This window comes from Chrysemys picta, chromosome 6, assembly GCF_011386835.1.
Source record: "Chrysemys picta bellii isolate R12L10 chromosome 6, ASM1138683v2, whole genome shotgun sequence".
Classification (NCBI taxonomy): Eukaryota; Metazoa; Chordata; order Testudines; family Emydidae; genus Chrysemys; species Chrysemys picta.
This window is the reverse complement of record NC_088796.1, coordinates 71,404,812-71,423,816: the sequence shown is the minus strand read 5'-3', so window position 1 is coordinate 71,423,816 and position 19,005 is coordinate 71,404,812. Positions and strand designations below refer to the sequence as shown.

At 38.9% G+C, this 19,005-nt stretch overlaps 1 protein-coding gene across 4 annotated transcripts in view; it reads right to left on the bottom strand.

Annotated features, from left to right (window-relative positions):
- The window catches only part of KCNN2 (potassium calcium-activated channel subfamily N member 2), a 99,422-nt gene that overhangs the window by 65,326 nt on the left and 15,091 nt on the right, over positions 1–19,005 (bottom strand). For all 4 annotated transcript variants that reach the window (XM_008169985.4, XM_005281596.4, XM_065550327.1 and 1 more), the window contains exon 3: positions 7,813–8,231. In XM_008169985.4, coding sequence (XP_008168207.3) covers positions 7,813–8,231 — 419 coding nt within the window. The remainder of the gene's footprint in view (positions 1–7,812; positions 8,232–19,005) is intronic.

Sequence of the window (19,005 nt, the reverse complement as noted above, 5' to 3'; positions counted from 1 at the left end):
ACACTGACGGTCAGTTTTTTCCCTGGATCAGCTACACTGTGTTGGGTATGGGCCTTCCAGGATTTATCTGCCCCCAAACAGGTTGTGTATACCATACAAGGGTAGAGCTTCAGTGATAACACCCCTTACGTTTGTATTGTTGTTTTGTAAAACAATATTGTTAATGCCTATTGGTAACTTTCACAAATGGAAAGGACGGTTACATAAATGGTTACATCTATTTTTAGTCCCTTGAAGTGTAAACATTTAAAAAGCACTACAACTTACACTTACAGTAATTAACATTCACTCTGCAACATCCAAAACTAAAGTTGGAATTAAAAGAAAAATATTTGATCATTCAGAGCATTGGAACAGAGTCATAAATCAAGGTGATAATAGGGCATGTTTGATCACTGTTGTAATGAATATTTTATGATTACTTTTACAACCATTGAAGAAACCTGATCACAAGTAATGTGTTTCAATTTCAATCAAACCAAAAGGAAATAAGAGATTCTGCACTGAATGGACAGTAATGATAAAAATAAGACGAAGAGAGAAGAACACTGGTTGTCGGTAGCTGAAAGGGCAATGGAACAAGCTATGTTGGGAATTTCCCTTCTGGATCGTATCCCAAATGAAATGATTAGAGAATGCACTGGTGAAAAAGATATTGTCATGGAAAGCAGATATAATAAGCTACGATGGGCGGGCCACATAGCACGGTTCACGGACAATAGGTGGACCACAATCATTACTGAGTGGTACCCGCGAGAACAGAAAAGACCACCTGGTCAGCCTCCAAGAAGATGGGAAGATGACATTGTTAAACGTTTCAGACGAACATGGAGAAGAAAGGCAAGAATGCGAGAAGAATGGCGGATGTGTTGTGATCGGCGCAGTCTTAATGACAGCTGAAGACTGATCGATCCAGGTGATAAAAATAAGAGAACAATTTCTTTCATATTCTTTTTGACATTGTTTAGACAGGTTAGCTGAAAAAATGAAAAACTTGGTTTATTATTAGTAATATATGGAGATATACCTATCTCATAGAGCTGGAAGGGACCTTGAAAGGTCATTGAGTCTAATCCCCTGCCTTCACTAGCAGGATCAAGTACTGTCCCTAACAGGTTTTTTGTGTGTGTGTGCGCCCCAGATCCCTAAATGGCCCCCTCAAGGATTGAACTCACAACCCTGGGTTTAGCAGGCCAATGCTCAAACCACTGAGCTGGTGCCTTTCCCACTAGCCTTCGATCCTGCAGACCTGCCTCGCTCCAAGAACCATAGTGTCCTCTTCATGATGTCTCTCAAGTCGGGTCACCATCCGTGTTTCCCACTTGCAGGGTTACCCCCAAAGTCTTTCTATGCAAACAGTCTCAGGCAGTCTTCTTCTGTGGTGCCCTGATGATGCCACTTCCCCAGTGGCCAGTAGGGGAACCCAGGCCTGAAGTTGACATATTTAGATCTACTTACCGCGGTGTCTTCACTACGGTGAGTCAACTGCTGACGCTCCCCCGTCGACTCTGCCTGCACCTCTTGGCCTGGTGGAGTACAGGAGTCGACAGGAGAGCGCTCGGGGATCGATTTATTGCATCTAGACTAGACGCGATAAATCGATCCCCACTGGATCGATCGCTGCCGCCGATCCAGCCAGTAGTGAAACATACCCTTAGACATTAAAGGGAAAAGGGAGAAAGGGTAATAGTTCGAGAGAGACAAGAGGGGCAAACAGTGCATTTGTTTTAAGATGGGAGAGACTAAAGCATGTTTGTATTGTGAAGGGAAAGAGCTAGAGAAGAATGAGAGGTTAAGGAGAAGAGTAAAGGGACAGATGAGATAAGAGTGGGTGTAAGACATAAGAGTTGGGTTGGAGTCACTGAGGCAAATGGGTGATTAGAGGAGGAGAGCAGCAAAGAAACTTCCGCCTCTGTGACAGGAAAGAAGGAGGAGAGATATAGGAGGAGAAGCAAAGGCAATCTGAGGGGAGGAGGAAGATTTGGATGAAACTTGTGAGAAACTGTGCAGAAAGGGAGGTTGAGGCCAGATCTTAACATCACTATCAACTAGACTGCAAGATCTGCAGGGCAGGGAATAGATTTTATTGCATATATGTCCAGAGGATTATAAATATAATGGGGCCCCAATCCTGATTAAGGCATCTGGGAGCTACTGTAATTCACGTAACTTCAATCTGTCTGGTAAACATCTATATTAAAAAGTCTTTAAAAATAGATAGATAGCCCATGCAGAAAACAGGGGTCTACTCAGTTTACCATATGATATGTGGCATTCTGCTTTATATGAATACTTTAGGACACATTTCCCTCTCACACCAGCAAATGATATTGGGCACAAGTCATGAGGAAATTAGATATCTAAATAACTTTTCATTTTCAATGAGAGTTTAGAGGCTTGACATGTCTGAGTTGTCAGTATGAAAAAAGGGATTCTTAGATTTCCAGAATTTGCCTCACACTTACGATTTCTAAGTTTCTTGTAGAAACCTTTGAGATGACATCTGATTTCCAGAAAATAAGGTACACAGAAGTTCATGTATTTGTAGAAAAATGAAAGAATGTACAGCAAGTACAGAGGAAGTCCAAGTGAACTCAAAAAGAGAGTAAACAAATATTTGAGTTAAATCAAGGACAGGACAGAACAGAATCTGAATGAGAAAAAATGATGACATAAGCTTCTTTGTCTGAAATGGCTTCACAGTCAAAAAAGTCAAAAGAGAGACACACAAAAGCAAACAAGATGCCAATGTCATTTGTAAGAAAAATGTAGTGGACCCAATTCTGCTCTCAGTTAAACTGCTGTTAATTCAGAGAAACTCCAATGAAGGGAATGGAGCTACTCTGGACATACAGCAGTGTAAATGAGGGCAGACTTTGGCTCAGAATCTTTTTACAGAGACGCGCTGGAATATTTGCATAGAATATTATAGTTACAGCCGCAACCAGCATTCCATTTTAAGCTCCCTTTTTGATCCTCCTTGTGCCGGGAAAAATAATCTCTTTTCAGCGTGAAATAAAGGAGTTTTTAATTTAAATTTTTTTAAGCTTGAAGCAAATTTGCCAAGCCATTTTTCAATTATAAAATACTAAAAATTTAATGTGTTTCTAACTTTTTTGTGGAGGTAGAAGATATTTATATTTCACCTGTTGTAACTGACTGACTGCCGGAATGAAGAGCCATTTCAGCAACAATTGAAAGATCACTATGATGGAGACAGTAAAAACCTATTAGTTTCACACTTGAATAATGGACCCTGTAAGCAAAGGCATTCATGAGTGTTGTAGATTAAGAGTCAAATGTCTCAAAAAGACAAATGAAAAATTAAGCATTTCCTGGGTTGGGCCAGATAAAACTAAGATATATTTTAGGGAGCACATTCATGACAGACAGCTGTGCATCAAACTGATACCTGCTGGTGAGGTGTAGATATTCAACACTATGCCACATTTGCAGCCCTAGAAACCACAAGCAATCAGTCAGGTTTCCAGGGCTGCATGTATGGCAAAGACTTGAATACCTCCACCATGCTCATCTTCTATGTTTCTTTTGCCAGATTATCCTGGAACGTTGCTAGACTGCCTACACTCAGTACACAATACCTGCCTGCTCTCATTTTCATGCATACCTAATGCCCTCAAGGATGACCTTAAGCTGCATCCTGTAAAATGTTTCATGCACACACCAACACAAAGGATGCCACCTACTATTGTTAATTTGCTGAGAGCTGACACTATGCTCAGTGCCATACAAAACATTGAGGAAGACACAGTTCCTGCTCAAAAAGTGTTTAGACTAAGTCAAGCCAAAGGATAGTCAAAGCAATGACTAATCTAGAGACAGACGTTTCCTTCCCAACCATGAATATTCCCACTCAAACCTATCCATCACATTTCCAAGAGGTCTATGATGTGATAGTCTCCAGAGTCCCAATGGGACAACCGATTGGCCAAACAGTTTAAACCAAATAGGACTGGTTACTAGGCTGTCATTCAGCTGCTGCTTCTGTTGTTAACATGAGTACTCAGGATTTTACGGCACTTACATGAAAATCTGTTATGCCTTTTCTGTTTGCCATTAGCTATTCCTGGCTATGCATAAACCTTCATGAGTGCTTTGGAATGGGATGATAAAGTCTAATATGCATTCCATGATTTTTATTAATTTTTTGATGAGTCCTGTCTCCATTCACACTATTTTGCACTAACTGGAATAGTCAGGCAAATTGATATGAAGATATACAGTCACAGAAACACTAAAACAACTTGCTATAGCACTTTATCGACCACTGTGTCTGTAGGAGAATTAGTGATATTTGTAGAACAGAACAAACAGTTACTTTTTCTTTATTTCATTGTCTCTCATCAGGAAAATAAATCAAAATCCTGACAGAGTTTTAATTTCTGCTGAATAAGAATCTGTCCCCCCCACCCCAAAAAAACAATTAAAATGTTAGACTGCCATGTATAATGCCAAGTAAAACTATAAATTCTTTCTAATTGTAATGTTTATTTTCTGACACGCTTAAAACAACCTACTAGAATAAAGGTTCTCTCTACTTATGATGGAAAAATCAACTTAAGTAAATGAAACATGTGGTTATCTGTGTACATTTTTGCTAGGGAGTGAATCAAGCCCATTAAATACGGTTTCAGATCCATCCTCTATCTGGGGATTATAACTGCACTAACCTCAGAATGGACTCAATTATCTAAATTGTCTTTTCCATCTCTAACTACTATTATAACTATGAATATATACAAGAAGATGATGTTGGTTTAAAAATAGACACACCTTTTAGCATTCTGTGCCTGTGGCACTTTCTTACTGTACTTCATTACAGAGTGAGGAGCCACAATTTTTTAAATGTGACTAATTAGTAACTGGGCCAGTGACACTGATTCAGTGCAGTTCTTCTATGAAGCATAATCCCTCCAGGAGAAATACAAAGTGTAATGTGCAGGAAATTGGCTATGCAACTCCTATTAATGATAGGAAATGAGTATCCAATTCCTCATGCATTAGGCCAAAGCTTTTAAAATTCATAATTACTAACAATAAGGAGCCAAACTAATCTCTCATTTAACTCTACTGAAGGAAGTGCAGTTACACCAAGTATAATGTTAACCCTAGGACTACTGTATGTTGATCTGGTGTTTTTTAAAATAAATAAATAAATAAATAAATAAAATCAGTGAATGATCACGCCTGGTATCTACATTCATTATAGTGAATTCAAGAACTGCAAATGAAATTAAAAATTCACAAATTCTGTCATTGGTTTTGCAGAGAATAAGACAAGTCACAGTCATGATATATTTGCAGTTTTGTCTGAGCGCAATGGAACTAGATCACATTAGCAAAAGTATTCACATGCTTAAGTGCTTTTCAGGAACCTCACTGTTTTCATTCAGTACCTTTCTTCTTGACAGAAACTGGCTTTATCATAGTCTGTTTTGAATATTCATTTAATACAGGGCAAATAATAGAGTGATTCAATAATAATTAAATTACAGTATATTCAAAAACAATGGTGTTAAGTAAAGTTGAATCTGCTCAGCTCCTCTTGGGAGGCTACTGGAAGGTGTCCCAGTTGAAGGGAAATTGGAGGCAATATGACAAAAAAAGGACAAAATTGGTGAAAAATTAATTATGTTTGAAGTTTATTGTTAACATATTCAGGAGGAGAAACTGACTTTTAATAAATAAAACATAATAATAATAATTTGTTATACCTGTCCCAGCTGAGGGGACTATTCTGATAGACAATAACTAACGTTTGTAGTGTTGTAGCCACAATGGACCCAGGAACTGAGGCAGACAAGGTAAGTGAGGTAATATCTTTTATTGGACCATCTTCTCTTGGTGGAAAGTACAAGTGTCTTCTGAAGAAAAGCTCTGTAGTGGTCAAAAGCTATACCACCAACCCATGTTGGTCCAATAAAAGATATTACCTCATCTACCTTGTCTCTGTCAATAAATAATATGATATATGATCCTTAGCATGGTGTTTCAGAATATACTCTGATGACGAGCTATTCCTGGCATCACATGCTATACACTGTACATCTTCACCACAGCACTTGGATCATTGACAATCCAGAGGAACATACTATATCACACTTTATTCCACTGTTTTTCAGTTCTGAGGTTTTTAAACAGGGAAGACTGTGATAACAAGATAACTTCCATATTCGGTTTATAAAATTTGCCACTTTTCCCCTTATCTAACTGAGTGGAGATGTGACAAGCAACTTTCAAAAACAACATGTCTACAGCAATTGACTGTCAGAAAGCAATTGCAAAATTGTTTTCAAAATGGGCATATAGGCAAAGGGCTACAGAGTGATCAGCAATTGATAGTGGAAATCTTGGAAATATTTTGAAGAAGGTATTCCACCATGAGTAACTGAGGGTATTTCAGTGTAGGGCCTGAGAACCACATCAGATATCAAATCTTTCAGAGATTCTTCCTAATTGTTTCAATCAAATGGTCCTGTTCTACCTGTTCTCAGTCACTCACTCACTCGAGTCCACAGTAGTCAGAAGTTACCCTGCTCATTTCTTTTTGTAAGTGGTATTTTTGAGAAATCAGATTTGATGGTGTCACTACTGATACTGATTTGTTCTGTGCCTGTTCAACGTCCATTGGTTGCTGAAGCTTGAAACGTAAGTTAACAAAATATCATGCTATCCAGTGCACTTTTTCTGGACTTCCGAAAAAAGTGTCAACCACTATAACTCCTACCTCTTTCCTCTATTGTTATATTTGTATTTTTACCAAAGTAAATCAAGTATTTGTAAATACACCTCTACCCCAATATAATGCGATCCGATATAATATGAATTCGGATATAAAACGGTAAAGCAGCGCTCGGGGGAGGGGGGGCAGGGCTGCGCACTCCAGCGGATCAAAGAAAGTTTGATATAACACAGTTTCACTTATAACGCGGTAAGATTTTTTGGCTCCCGAGAACAGCGTTATATCAGGGTAGAGGTGTATAAACGATATGCATTCAACATAACCAAAATAAAAAGATCTCTGTCAATAGAATATATTGGGATTACACCTTTGATTTTTCATTTTCACTAAAGGGCACTAGAATTATGAGAGTTTTTGGAATCAACTTTTTACTGGCTTTTCTGATTACTGATTTATTTACACCATTGTCAGTAACTGTAGTAAGCCATAAGCTAAAATGTCTGAGACCTAATATTAATACAGAATTTTAAAGACTATTATTAAAAGTAATATTTATGGCACTCATGTTCCACTATCCACTTTAATGTTCTAGGCTACTCATAATAAAGCACTCAGATAAAATTAGAATGAAGTAAAAAACTCACATCACAATGCTATGGGAGAAATCTCTGACAATTTAAACATCCCTTTCAAAGGCCTTTGAGGTCAAAAGATAAAAGTATTCTAGAGAGCCATGATACAAAAAGCACAATACAACTAACAATCAACAAGCCCCTAGCAGGGCTGGTTCTAACTTTTTTGCAGCCGCGAGCACAAAAAAAAATGCCCCGCCGAACCAAAAACAAACCCCCCCCGAGCACTGCCCCGCCGAAACAAAACAAAACAAAAAAACCTGAGCGCCGCCCCGCCACCCCAAGATTGGCCGCCCCTTACAAGGTGCCACCCCAAGTACATGCTTGGTTGGCTGGTGCCAGCCCTGGCATCCAGGTACTGGAAGCCTCACTCCTCAACATAAGAGAATGAAATAATATCCAAGGGATTAGAAGAAAAACACTTTGTAAGACATTTACATTTCTTAAATATATATATAAAAGGAAAAAGAAACTTACCTTTCACAAGCTCGGACAGTCCATGCAGCAATTATCCATAATGAGATACTAAAAACCAACAATACAGTTCCCGGACATATTGTCATTAAAGTCTTCATAACAAAACGTGTATTGAAATTTATCTTATTTAGTGCTCCAATGCTTCTAGATGAGGCATCTGTGAAAAGTTTGCTATGCAAAAGCATAACTCTGGCAATAAGATATAGTCTTAAGAACATTGGTATAGATAAAATAATATCCACATCAGCTGTTGTTGTGGATGGAGCATAGGAGAAGGCAAGACGGGCTGTCCATGTGAATGTATAGTTCCCAGGTATGGGATGTATAGCACACACCAGTATTTCCAAGCAGATGAAGAAAATACGCTCGTAAGTCATGGCTATTCTCCAGTCATCTGCTCCGTTGTCCACCATGAACAACTGAAATAATAAAATATAAGGTCTACTTTAGTAAAGGGTTTACACATTTCTTTAAAAAACAAACAAACACATATGCAGTAGTTGGTCATTAGCAACATTACAACTGACAAAATTTGAAAATTGTAAATATGTCAAATACCATTTGCTAAACCACTGTGTTATGGAGTCAAAGGTATAACTAAACCAACTCAATACATAATTTTACTTAAGCTAGAAAGAACTTTTATATAAAATAGAAATTGATGTAAAAGATGTTTATATAAAACTGAAGTTTACTCAAATTCTTATATCCTCTCATTGTAATTTTGGATTAAGGCCCGGCACATGCTAAGATTTCTTACATGCTTATACTTTCCACACTGTGAGTAGTCCCATTGAAAGTGATGGGCTACTCACAGTAGGTAAAGTTTAGAATGTATGAAAGCTTTCTCAGGATTGTGGCCACATGACAAATTTTAGGCCCCTTTCCTGCAAAGTATCAGGGGGTAGCCGTGTTAGTCTGTATCTACAAAAACAACAAGGAGTCCGGTGGCACCTTAAAGACTAACAGATTTATTTGGGCATAAGCTTTCGTGCGTAAAAACCATCTGAAGAAGTGAGGTTTTTACCCACGAAAGCTTATGCCCAAATAAATCTGTTAGTCTTTGAGGTGCCACCAGACTCCTTGTTGTTTTTCCTGCAAAGCTTACTCATATGATTAACTGCAGCACATGAGTAGCCTCAGTGAGTTCAGCAAGCCTGATCACATGCTGAAAGTTATACATGCTGCATGAGTAAGCCTTTGCAGGATCGGGGGCCTTCAGCACAAAAGGTATCAGATACTTCACTATATTTTATCAACTGTCACCTCCCAAACTTTTCTAAATAAATACCAAATCAAACAAAAAATTCACTCTGGGAGTGGGAAAAAATTGATAATTATGATATTGAGTTAAAATATTTCACATACAATAAACAACCATATGGCATCTCCTTTCTTTCACGATCCTAACTGGCTAAGTCCTTCCACAGGCAGACCTCCCACTGATTTGAATTGGAACTATTCAAGGAAGAACTGCAGAACCAGGTTCTATGAGCAGCTTTGCAAGAGGGAAAATAATCCATGACACTAGCAGTGTTTCATCAGTGATAACATCCCACCATGAGGCAGAAAAAGGAATGTCTGGTACTGCAAATATAGTCTGACCCAAGCTATTCACTATGTGGGCAGTATGTAAAACTCCTTTCCATAGCTGAAAGATGAGAATCCTTCCTAACTAAGGTTGTTAGAGGTTTTTTTTAAATCAAATTATTAGGAATTTTTAAGCTGATTTTTAAATACCACAATAAATTTCTAAAAGGAAGCTGCAGGAGGACTATGAACATGTGAATGGTACCCTAAACAATGTACAATGCCTTGCAAACTCTTCTTCACTGGCAGAGTCCTCGAGCAATCTCACCTCTCTTCACAAATCAAGAGTTTAAATGGTCGCCTGAACTTCCTATATTAACTCTTACAGACTGCTAATACACTGTACATCCTCCTAAGAATTCAATCAACTTGCAGTTTAGAAAATGCAGCTCCTCTTTGGGTTAAGACTGAGATGGCCACACAATTTATTTTAAAAGAAGAAATGGAAGACTACAGTTCATGAACTAATTTGGAATTGAGCAGACCATAAAATTGAAACATTCATAATTCAAACATTCAAAATTACAGTAGGTACAGATCATAAGTTAATGTAATAATCGTTCAACAAGTGTACATAACAAATGCAAAGAGTTATTTGCTGTTTCACCTTTGTCTGACTTTCAACTAACTCTTAAAAAAAACCAAAAAAAAAAACCAATGAGCACAGTTCACTTATAGTTCTTAACTGTGAGAAAGGACACTTAAGAAGACAGGGGTACTTATACACAACCCTTCCAAGGCATGACACATTTGATACTATGGTGCTTTCACCAGAGCATAGGAAGGTCAATATTTCCACATGCTGAGTGCATGACATCTGCTCATTGCTCAAGTACACAGACAAGTATTTATTAATCAAGGAATAAAAATGATTCATGTAGCTGGTTGATCACAACAATCAGGGTTCTATTGTTCAGTAATCATCTAGTGATCCATCCCGTCGCTCATTCCCAGCTTCTGGCAAACAGAGGCTAGGGACACCATCCCTGCCCATCCTGGCTAATAGCCATTGATGGACCTATCCTCCATGAATTTAATACTTTTTGGAACCCTGTTATAATCTTTTTAATTAATGCTCTTTACCTTCATCATAGATGATATTCTTATCTTTGCTTACTTCAGTAGTAGCAACCAGGGCTGCCCGGAGGTGGGGGGGAGGAGGCAAGTGAGGCAATTTGCCCCAGGCCCCACAGGGGCCCCCCACGAGAATATAGTATTCTAGAGTATTGCAACTTTTTTTTATGGAAGGGGCCCCCTACATTGCTTTGCCCCAGGCCCCCTGAATCCTCTGGGCAGCCCTGCTAGCAACAACTAGTTGTGGTATGCCAAAGAAACCGTACAGACTAAATTCCACATAGACAACCTGTACTCAGAATATTGGTCAGTAAATTGCTCAAATACTCTTCCCAAATTATTTCAAAACCTTGTCTACAGACTTTTACCAGATCCTCATCCACCCTTCAATTCTCACATACAATTTCACCGGAAAATAAAGGAAATTTCTCAAGTGCTCTTGAAAAATGCAGATGAAAAGAAAATAGTAATTTATATTAGAAAGATCAGTACAGCAAGTTTACAGTGAAGAAACACTTTCTAATTATTAGTTCCATGCAGAAGTCTGTATGCAACCATATTTAAAATCCATATGGTGGCAAAACTTCCACTGATTTTAATGGGAGCTTTGCCTGTGTACTGACCTCAGGATTCTGCTCTACAGTAGGAGTCTGTTCTCTCCTTATTGCTCAGGCATAACTCATTAATTTTATAGGGACTCCTAAATTAAATACATGGTTAATCAGCACCACACCCACATAACTCAGAGCAGAAATGTTGATTGGTTGATCACAGGATGACTATGAGCTGCCAATGCGATGTGGCTGTGAAAAAGGCAAATGCAATCCTCGGATGCATCAGGCGAGGTATTTCCAGTAGAGATAGGGAAGTGCTAGTACCATTATACAAGGCACTGGTGAGATCTCATCTGGAATACTGTGTGCAATTCTGGTTTCCCATGTTTAAGAAAGAATTATTCAAACTGGGACAGGGGCAGAATAGGGCTACTAGCATGATCAGAGAAATGGAAAACCTACCTTATGAGAGAAACAATGAGGAGTCCGGTGGCACCTTAAAGACTGACAGATTTATTTGGGCATAAGCTTTCATAGGTAAAAAAGGCAGAGCAGACAGCAGCGGCTACAGGCCAGGTGCCTAGCTCTGAAGGTAGTGCTGCACCAGCAGCAGCATAGAAGTAAGGGTGGCAATGTGAAACATGATATTTGTCACCTCTTTTCAAAGCAGACTTAGCTTCCCATTGCCACCCTTACTTCTGTCCTGCTGCTGCCACCCCATGGCTGACAGCTGGAGCCCAACCAACTCCCAGTGAGGGATTGGTGGGGGGGAGAAGGTGAGCCCGAGTGCAGGTGGCGGGGCTCTAGATGTCAACCCTGGGCTCCAGCTGTCAGTCCTAGGGGCTCCAGCTGTCCACTTTATCCCCCCCTCCCAGATGTGCATGGCCTTTCTGCACAAGCCTCAGCCACCCCGGGCTGACAGCCAGAGCTCTTAAAAAAAATAATCACACATCTCGCGCCTCCCTTGACACATTTCCACACCTCCTTTAAGAGGGCCACCCCATAGTCTGAGAATCACTGATCTGTAGGTCATCCAGGGTCTGTTCTTCTCCCTTCTTAAGCCTGGAGAGATTGTCGAAATTACTGAGGGCTGCTGGACTCCAGCATGGTTGATAGGAACAAGTCTTGGATACAAATCTGCATGGCACAGAAATTAGGAATTTCTTTTTATTTTGTCTAATTTTGTATAAGGACATGGTGAATCCAACACTTACTGCATAACAAAACAAAAAGAGGTGAATCAACATATAACCCAGCAGTGACACAGCACCTTAAAAATACTCCTGTAATATATTTTTGCTTATTTTGCATATAAGAGCTTGTTACCTTCATACAGGGGTAGAGACAAACTTTTCACTGGGCCACTAAAAATGTGTCCATAAACTCTTGTTGGTATAACCACCTGTATGCATGAAACACATCATTTGTTCAAATCGGGTAATTAGACAAGCAAATACATTATTTGCATGCATAAATGCCTAATTTGCTTGTAAAAATCTCAAATTAAGGGGACAATTTGAAAATGTGACGCCTAAGAAGACAAAGGTGGCATTAACTGCTCACTTTCTAGAGTCCCAAGGGGCCAATACTGCAACCAGCAATCACTGGGACATAGGGAAGCCCAAGTGATGCCATCTTTCCTCTCAAACATACCCATTGCAGGAATCAAGCGGGGTGTAGACTCTGCAACAGTGGCTCTATGCCACCCAAGAATTCCTCCACGCGAGGGGAATTGTCAAGATGCTAGATACAAAGGCTTTGCGGTAAAAAAGGTGTCTTAGTGCTGCTGGGAAGATGGAACCTTACCAAAGACTGCAATTCAGTAGTGAGTTAAGTGATTCCTGTAAGTCTATAAAAATATCATGAGATCAAAGAAATTAGATGAGTTTATTAATAATAAAGAGGTGTTAGCACAACCCAAAAGTTACATTCTGCTGAATTAAAAAGGTATATCATGAGCTAATTTACTGAGTATAATTTCTTCTGGACTCTTGCTGGAATAATCATCAGTCTTAAGCATCATCATATTTGTAGTCAATAGGGAGCTATTTATCTAGATGAATTTTACACATCTTTCATCCAAATCAAAGATCCAAATATAAAATCCTCCACTCAGGGATACCATCTGGATTTGTGACACTCCTTGGATCCATAAGTAAGTGACTGAATTAAGATAATACAATAAATGATCCTTTCATCAGTGGCAGTTTTAATACAGATAATTTAATTTAATATTTAATAGTATTTTTCATTGAACAGGTAAGCAAAGTGTAATTTAACACAAATGCATGGCCTGTTTCTCCCTAATGTGGGAATAAACAGTGTAATAAAATATTTTTATTTTTGTATTAAAAAGAGAAGGGAAAGGCATTTATCCCTTTATGCACTTATATATAAAGTTACAAACCAAGACACTGGGCTTGATTTTAGCTGCACCGAATTAATTCTCAGTACAGCTGATGAGGGATGGGGAGAAGGGGAAGCATGCATAGCTTTAAACCACATTTCTGACTCTTGATGTCAGGGGTTAGCAACGGCCAAAGCAGCCCACACCTCAAGTGGAGCAATGTAATAGCTGCTCCAGCTTCTGCCAGATTGTAATGGTTCCTCAGGCACTGGCAAAGATAACGCATTCTGGCCCCAACTCCCACCTGGTCCCATCACACCCCATCCCCCAATTCCACCTCTGGCCTGCTCTGAAACACCCCTACTACCAAGAAGAGAGAAGGTGGCATAGAGCCACCTATGTCAGCTTTACAACACATGACAGTGAAATCCCCAAAGAAATCCCCAACTGCCCCCTTTAAGGCGGCTTTAAGTTCCCTTTGCACATCTGGAGAGATACATAATACAGGGACATAATTACATTACACTAATGATTATACTAATAAAACTCCAGAAAGAAAGGCCAAATCTCTTAGAACAAACATCATCTTGTCTTTCAGACAGTAAGATATCCCTCTCCAATTTTGTCAGTGCACTAATCCAATCACCCCACTCAGTAATGTTATGGAAACACTAGTTGTGGTTCTGTAATTCATGGGAAATGGTGGCCTCAAAAATATAGGACCCCACCACCTTCCCTGAAGGCAGCTTGGCATCTCTCCCTTTGGGAACAATGGAATGAAGTGACCATTTTGAAAGTGAGCATCCTTCCTAAGAAATCTAGAGGGGTGTGTGTGTAAGGGAATGTGAGGGACGGGGGTTAAGAGAAGACTGTCTGAATGTGGAGATCAGAAGCTGGAGGATACTGGCCATTTCACTTTGGGTGCTTTCCACTTGTCCAGAGTGAGATAAAGCACCAGAACATACTGGTGAATCTGGTCCTAAAAGTTAAAATAAAGGGAAAAAAGTAAGGATGATACTAATATATTCAAATAATTAGAAATACACATAACATGCTCTTTGAGTTTCTTGTTTACTGTTTATATATGATTTGTTTTTTAAAAATCTAAGGAACTTCCCAAATAAAATTATGTTAATTGGAGTTAAGGTTGAGGACATACCAGTAATTTAAGGGTAAAAGCATTACAGGGATGTTGTAACTATTTTAAAAACAAGCATTACAAATCCAAGAAATTCCGAAGATAACGTTAAACTTAAAAGATATCCAAAGATGCTAAGGTATAGAAATACAGAATTAAAGCACTTTAACTCTGCTCTCTAGAAAAAGAAAAAAAATCTGATGCATCTTTAAAAATCAGTTTTTAATCTACTGTGGGACAACAAAGACTATTTTGCACTAAACACAACTGTATGAATATTGTACATGCAGATTACCCCCAGATTATCTACCTTCATCCCCATCACATCATTGGGATACTGGCACAAGGCCCCACTGACTCTCCACCCAGCTATCCAAGAAAAGCAAAAACACAGCAGCGCCTCTGTCCCCAGTTACCCAGATTATACTCAGGGCATAACCATAAGGGAGAGCATAAAGGGCCCTCATGCCCTCCTACTTCACTGTGCTGCTTCATATGGCAAGTTACAATCTTGCCATAAAGCAAGACTTTCAACAGCAGGGTCAGATAAATGAGGAAGCAGAGGACATGCGGTGCATTCTTTTACGTATTAAAAATGTTTTTTTCCCTGCACCATTAGTTGTGACTGAAGCTGCTATATCAGCATAAAATAGCTTAACCCATCAACAAAATCCTTACAAACTCAAATCTATCAAGCATAAAAAAGGAAATCCCAGCCTATTCTATCAAACACCTTTTCAGCATCAAAGGTTATTGCTATTGCCTGGTTGTTGACATTTTTATTAGTGTTTAACACATCAACAAAAAGTCTAATGTTATTATTGGAATGCTTCACTTTTATCAATCCCGTCTAGTTTATGTGAAGTATCCCACGAAAAAACAGGCTCTATCTAGCCTCATAGCCAATAGTTTTGCAAAAATATTGCAATCTATGTTTATAAATGAGATTGGACTGTAGTTAGAGCAACTAACCCCATCATTTTCCTCACCTTCAAGACAGAGAGATAACTGCATTTCATAATGTTTCAGGAAACTTCCTTTCCACAAACTGCATTCTGCACAGCAGCCCAGACTAGGAAAAAGCCCATTGTCTGGCAGCCCAGGAAAACCAAACCAAAAAAAAAAAAAAACAGGCAGAGAGGTGAAATTTAAAATCACTTACTGCCTGCTATACAAAGTGTTTATCTGAGTTCAAACTCCTAGGTGCATTGACTAACACATCTGACCTGAGGCTGAAAATAAAAATTGCTCAGTCTCTTCTGTTTCTTCCACCAAACAGCAGCAGAAAAGAGTGGTTTGCCAGCCCTGCCACTACACTGTTAGTTTTCTCCTTTGGCTCTACTCAGCCAGTAGTGTCCCACACTGCCTTTGGGAAGTAGACACATGTCCAAGTATATATGGCTACAAAATACAAATGGATAATCACACATTTTCTTATCTGACAACCAAATCTGAGATGCAGGTTGCCATTGTACAGAAATCCTTCATTTGACTTTGCTGTCTCAAACCATCTCATTTGAGAGATCACAACAAAATGGAAATTGTTCATACCAAACTGGATGTAAGACACAACTGAGTGCCATCTTGTGTTATTACAGGCTAGTCCTGAATAGGGGGCAATACAGTGCAGTACCCCAGTGGGTGGATCAGGAGAGTGACATTTTGCTATAGTAGTGACCAAAGAGAAGCTGTTCTACCATACTGAAGTTTGGCTGACAGAGGATTTCGTCTCCATCAGCCTATCCTTTGTGCACAACCCAGTTACATCAGCTGCACTCTACAGTCAAGAATTTGAGTCAGATCAGCTCCTTGCACAGAAATACTGACTGGAATGAAAAAGAGCACTAAAAGAATCAGGCCCTTATTGTGTCATAATGCCTTTTGAAGAAAAAAGTGCTAATGTCCCAAACTGATGGCTTTGTAAGATAAAAGGGCAATATGATTCCCACCCATTTATGCACTTTCATAAATGCAAACCTCACTCTGTGGTAACATTTTGCCATGACACACCTCATGTTGGTGTGCAGCTGATAGCTACTCCCATATCTGGGATAAAACTAATATGGGTGATTTTCAAAAATAGCCCTTGATGTGTTGCCAGTGAAAGCTGTTTGATGGCTAACTACAAAATTTGCAAGTGCAAATTGTTATTTCTATTTATTATTTATATTTCACTAGGTGATAACATGTTAGGCACTGTCCAGACATATATGAACACATAGCCTTTGTCCTGAACAATTTACAATCTGAGATGTGGGTTCTACACATGCAGAATCTGTGGGGACAATTTTAGAAATTGGGTCAAGGCCACTTTAAAAGATTGGGGCTACAGTGATAATACAAGGTGCCTCAACACCAGGCTGTAATCACACAATAGACTCCTCATAAATGGACTTATCTGAAAGTATAATTGTCTTCCTATCAGGGAATAGCATTCGTTATCTGAAGCACACTGATGTGTTTCATGAGAGAGTAAAATTGAAGCACTGGCCCACAATTCTAATCAAATATATCACATATATTGGTCAAGAGTGTGTAAAGAAAGACTGCCTAAGATAGTGTCCCATGAGAGGCATCAAAATGCTGTGGAGGCTTGAACAGATGTTCATAACAGCAATCTAGTGACTCATGGAGGTTTTCAACATTATACTATTAGAATGCTTCCTAACACTGACCTACATAGTCCAGTAATACAATATCACTGAATCGTTTGCATTGCAACATTATGTTGTAGGGGATGTAGTGTTGTGCCATATGCCATGCATATCAGTTACAGTGAGTTATGCTATACACATGCTTCCTGACTACAGCACATTACCCAGACATTCATGAGAGTATTATTTTATTGTATGTTACAGTCTAAGTGTCATATTGCAGCCAAAGTAGTATTTGTATGACATGCCTCTCATTTCAATGGCATGTATTTCGCTGAGCACAGGACTGGGCACCAGGAAATACTGAGCTCCAGTCATAGCTCTCACTCCAATTTATTCTTTGGCTCTGGCCAAATCAAACTGTTTGCCTCAGTTTTCCCCATCTATGAAATGGCAGATAATAATAATTATTTAATTCACAAAAGCGTTGAGAGGATTAATTAACATTTTGAAGTCACTTTGACAGTGAAAAGCACAAGGTAAATAATGTACTCAGGTATTTTTTCGTACTTTACACACACCCTGTACCAACCTGTGGAGGTAAGGTGGTTACATCTTTTAACTGTTCATGAAAGACATGCAGCTACCATTTAAACAGTTCAAAGCAAAAAACTTTACCAAAATTCTATTTGACAGGTGACAATTTATACACTTCACATCTCAGCAGACCAAATATAAAGTCCCATTCAGAAATATTTGTGACATATTGCAGATGAGAAAATTAAAAGATGGTTTTACTCAAAAAAGTGACTCTGCAGAAATGTCATTGTGGGGTCGTATATTTTTGTCTCCCAATTATTTCCATAGCAAACATGCTCCTTATACAAGCACAAAATCTCTACCACCCTCCCCAGTCCTGAAAACCTAGGCTCTGAGAGTCAAGCAGGGTTCCTTCCTTCTAAAGCATTATCACCAGTAATGAATGTTCTGCAAGCCAAATTACAGCTTCAGTTAAACCTGTGCAACACCTTTGTTTTCTGGTTATGTCTCCAGTGACACCTGTGCTGTCCTATTGCCTTCAATGCGTTTTCTCAGGTGCAACTGATTGTAACATAGTAAACAATTCTGTTGATAATGCTCAAGGGATAGACTTCAGTTCCCTATGTGGGCTCTGAGGTGTCATATACTCAACAGCAATATTAGAAAGGATATACACAGGATAGATACATAATACACCTCTACCTCGATATAACGCTGTCCTCGGGAGCCAAAAAATCTTACCGCTGTTATAGGTGAAACCGCGTTATATTGAACTTGCTTTGATCCACCGGAGTGCGCAGCCCCACCCCCTCCGGAGCACTGATTTACCGCGTTATATCCGAATTCGTGTTATATCGGGTCGTGTTATATCGAGGTAGCGGTGTATAAAACAAACTATCAGTATCTTCAGTTGCGTAAGTCTAGTTTAAAATAAATTGATCCTAAGTGACAGCAAGTGCTTCGTCTTTTACTATTCTCTTTAACACTAGAATTCTTTCTAAACCAGAAAGATGTTCTATAAAAATGAAATGTGATCCAGTGGCAACTATGAAATTTGTTTCAATAAAACTTCCAAAATTAAAGTACCAGTAATATAACAAAGTTGACCAACCTAGTCACAGTGAAAATACATAAGCTACTAAAAGTAAAATTGTTAAATATTGCAAAGACCAAATTTTCAGACTGGACTTTTCTCAGCCACCTGTCAAATGTAATAGATTTCATAAAATTACAAAAAAATTAAATACTATTAAAACAAGGAGCAATAATTGATAACTAATACTGATTTTCTCTGTTCAGTCATGTGCTGTAGCTCTTTTATTAATTGTAATTATGTAAAAAAAGGGAAAGAATCCA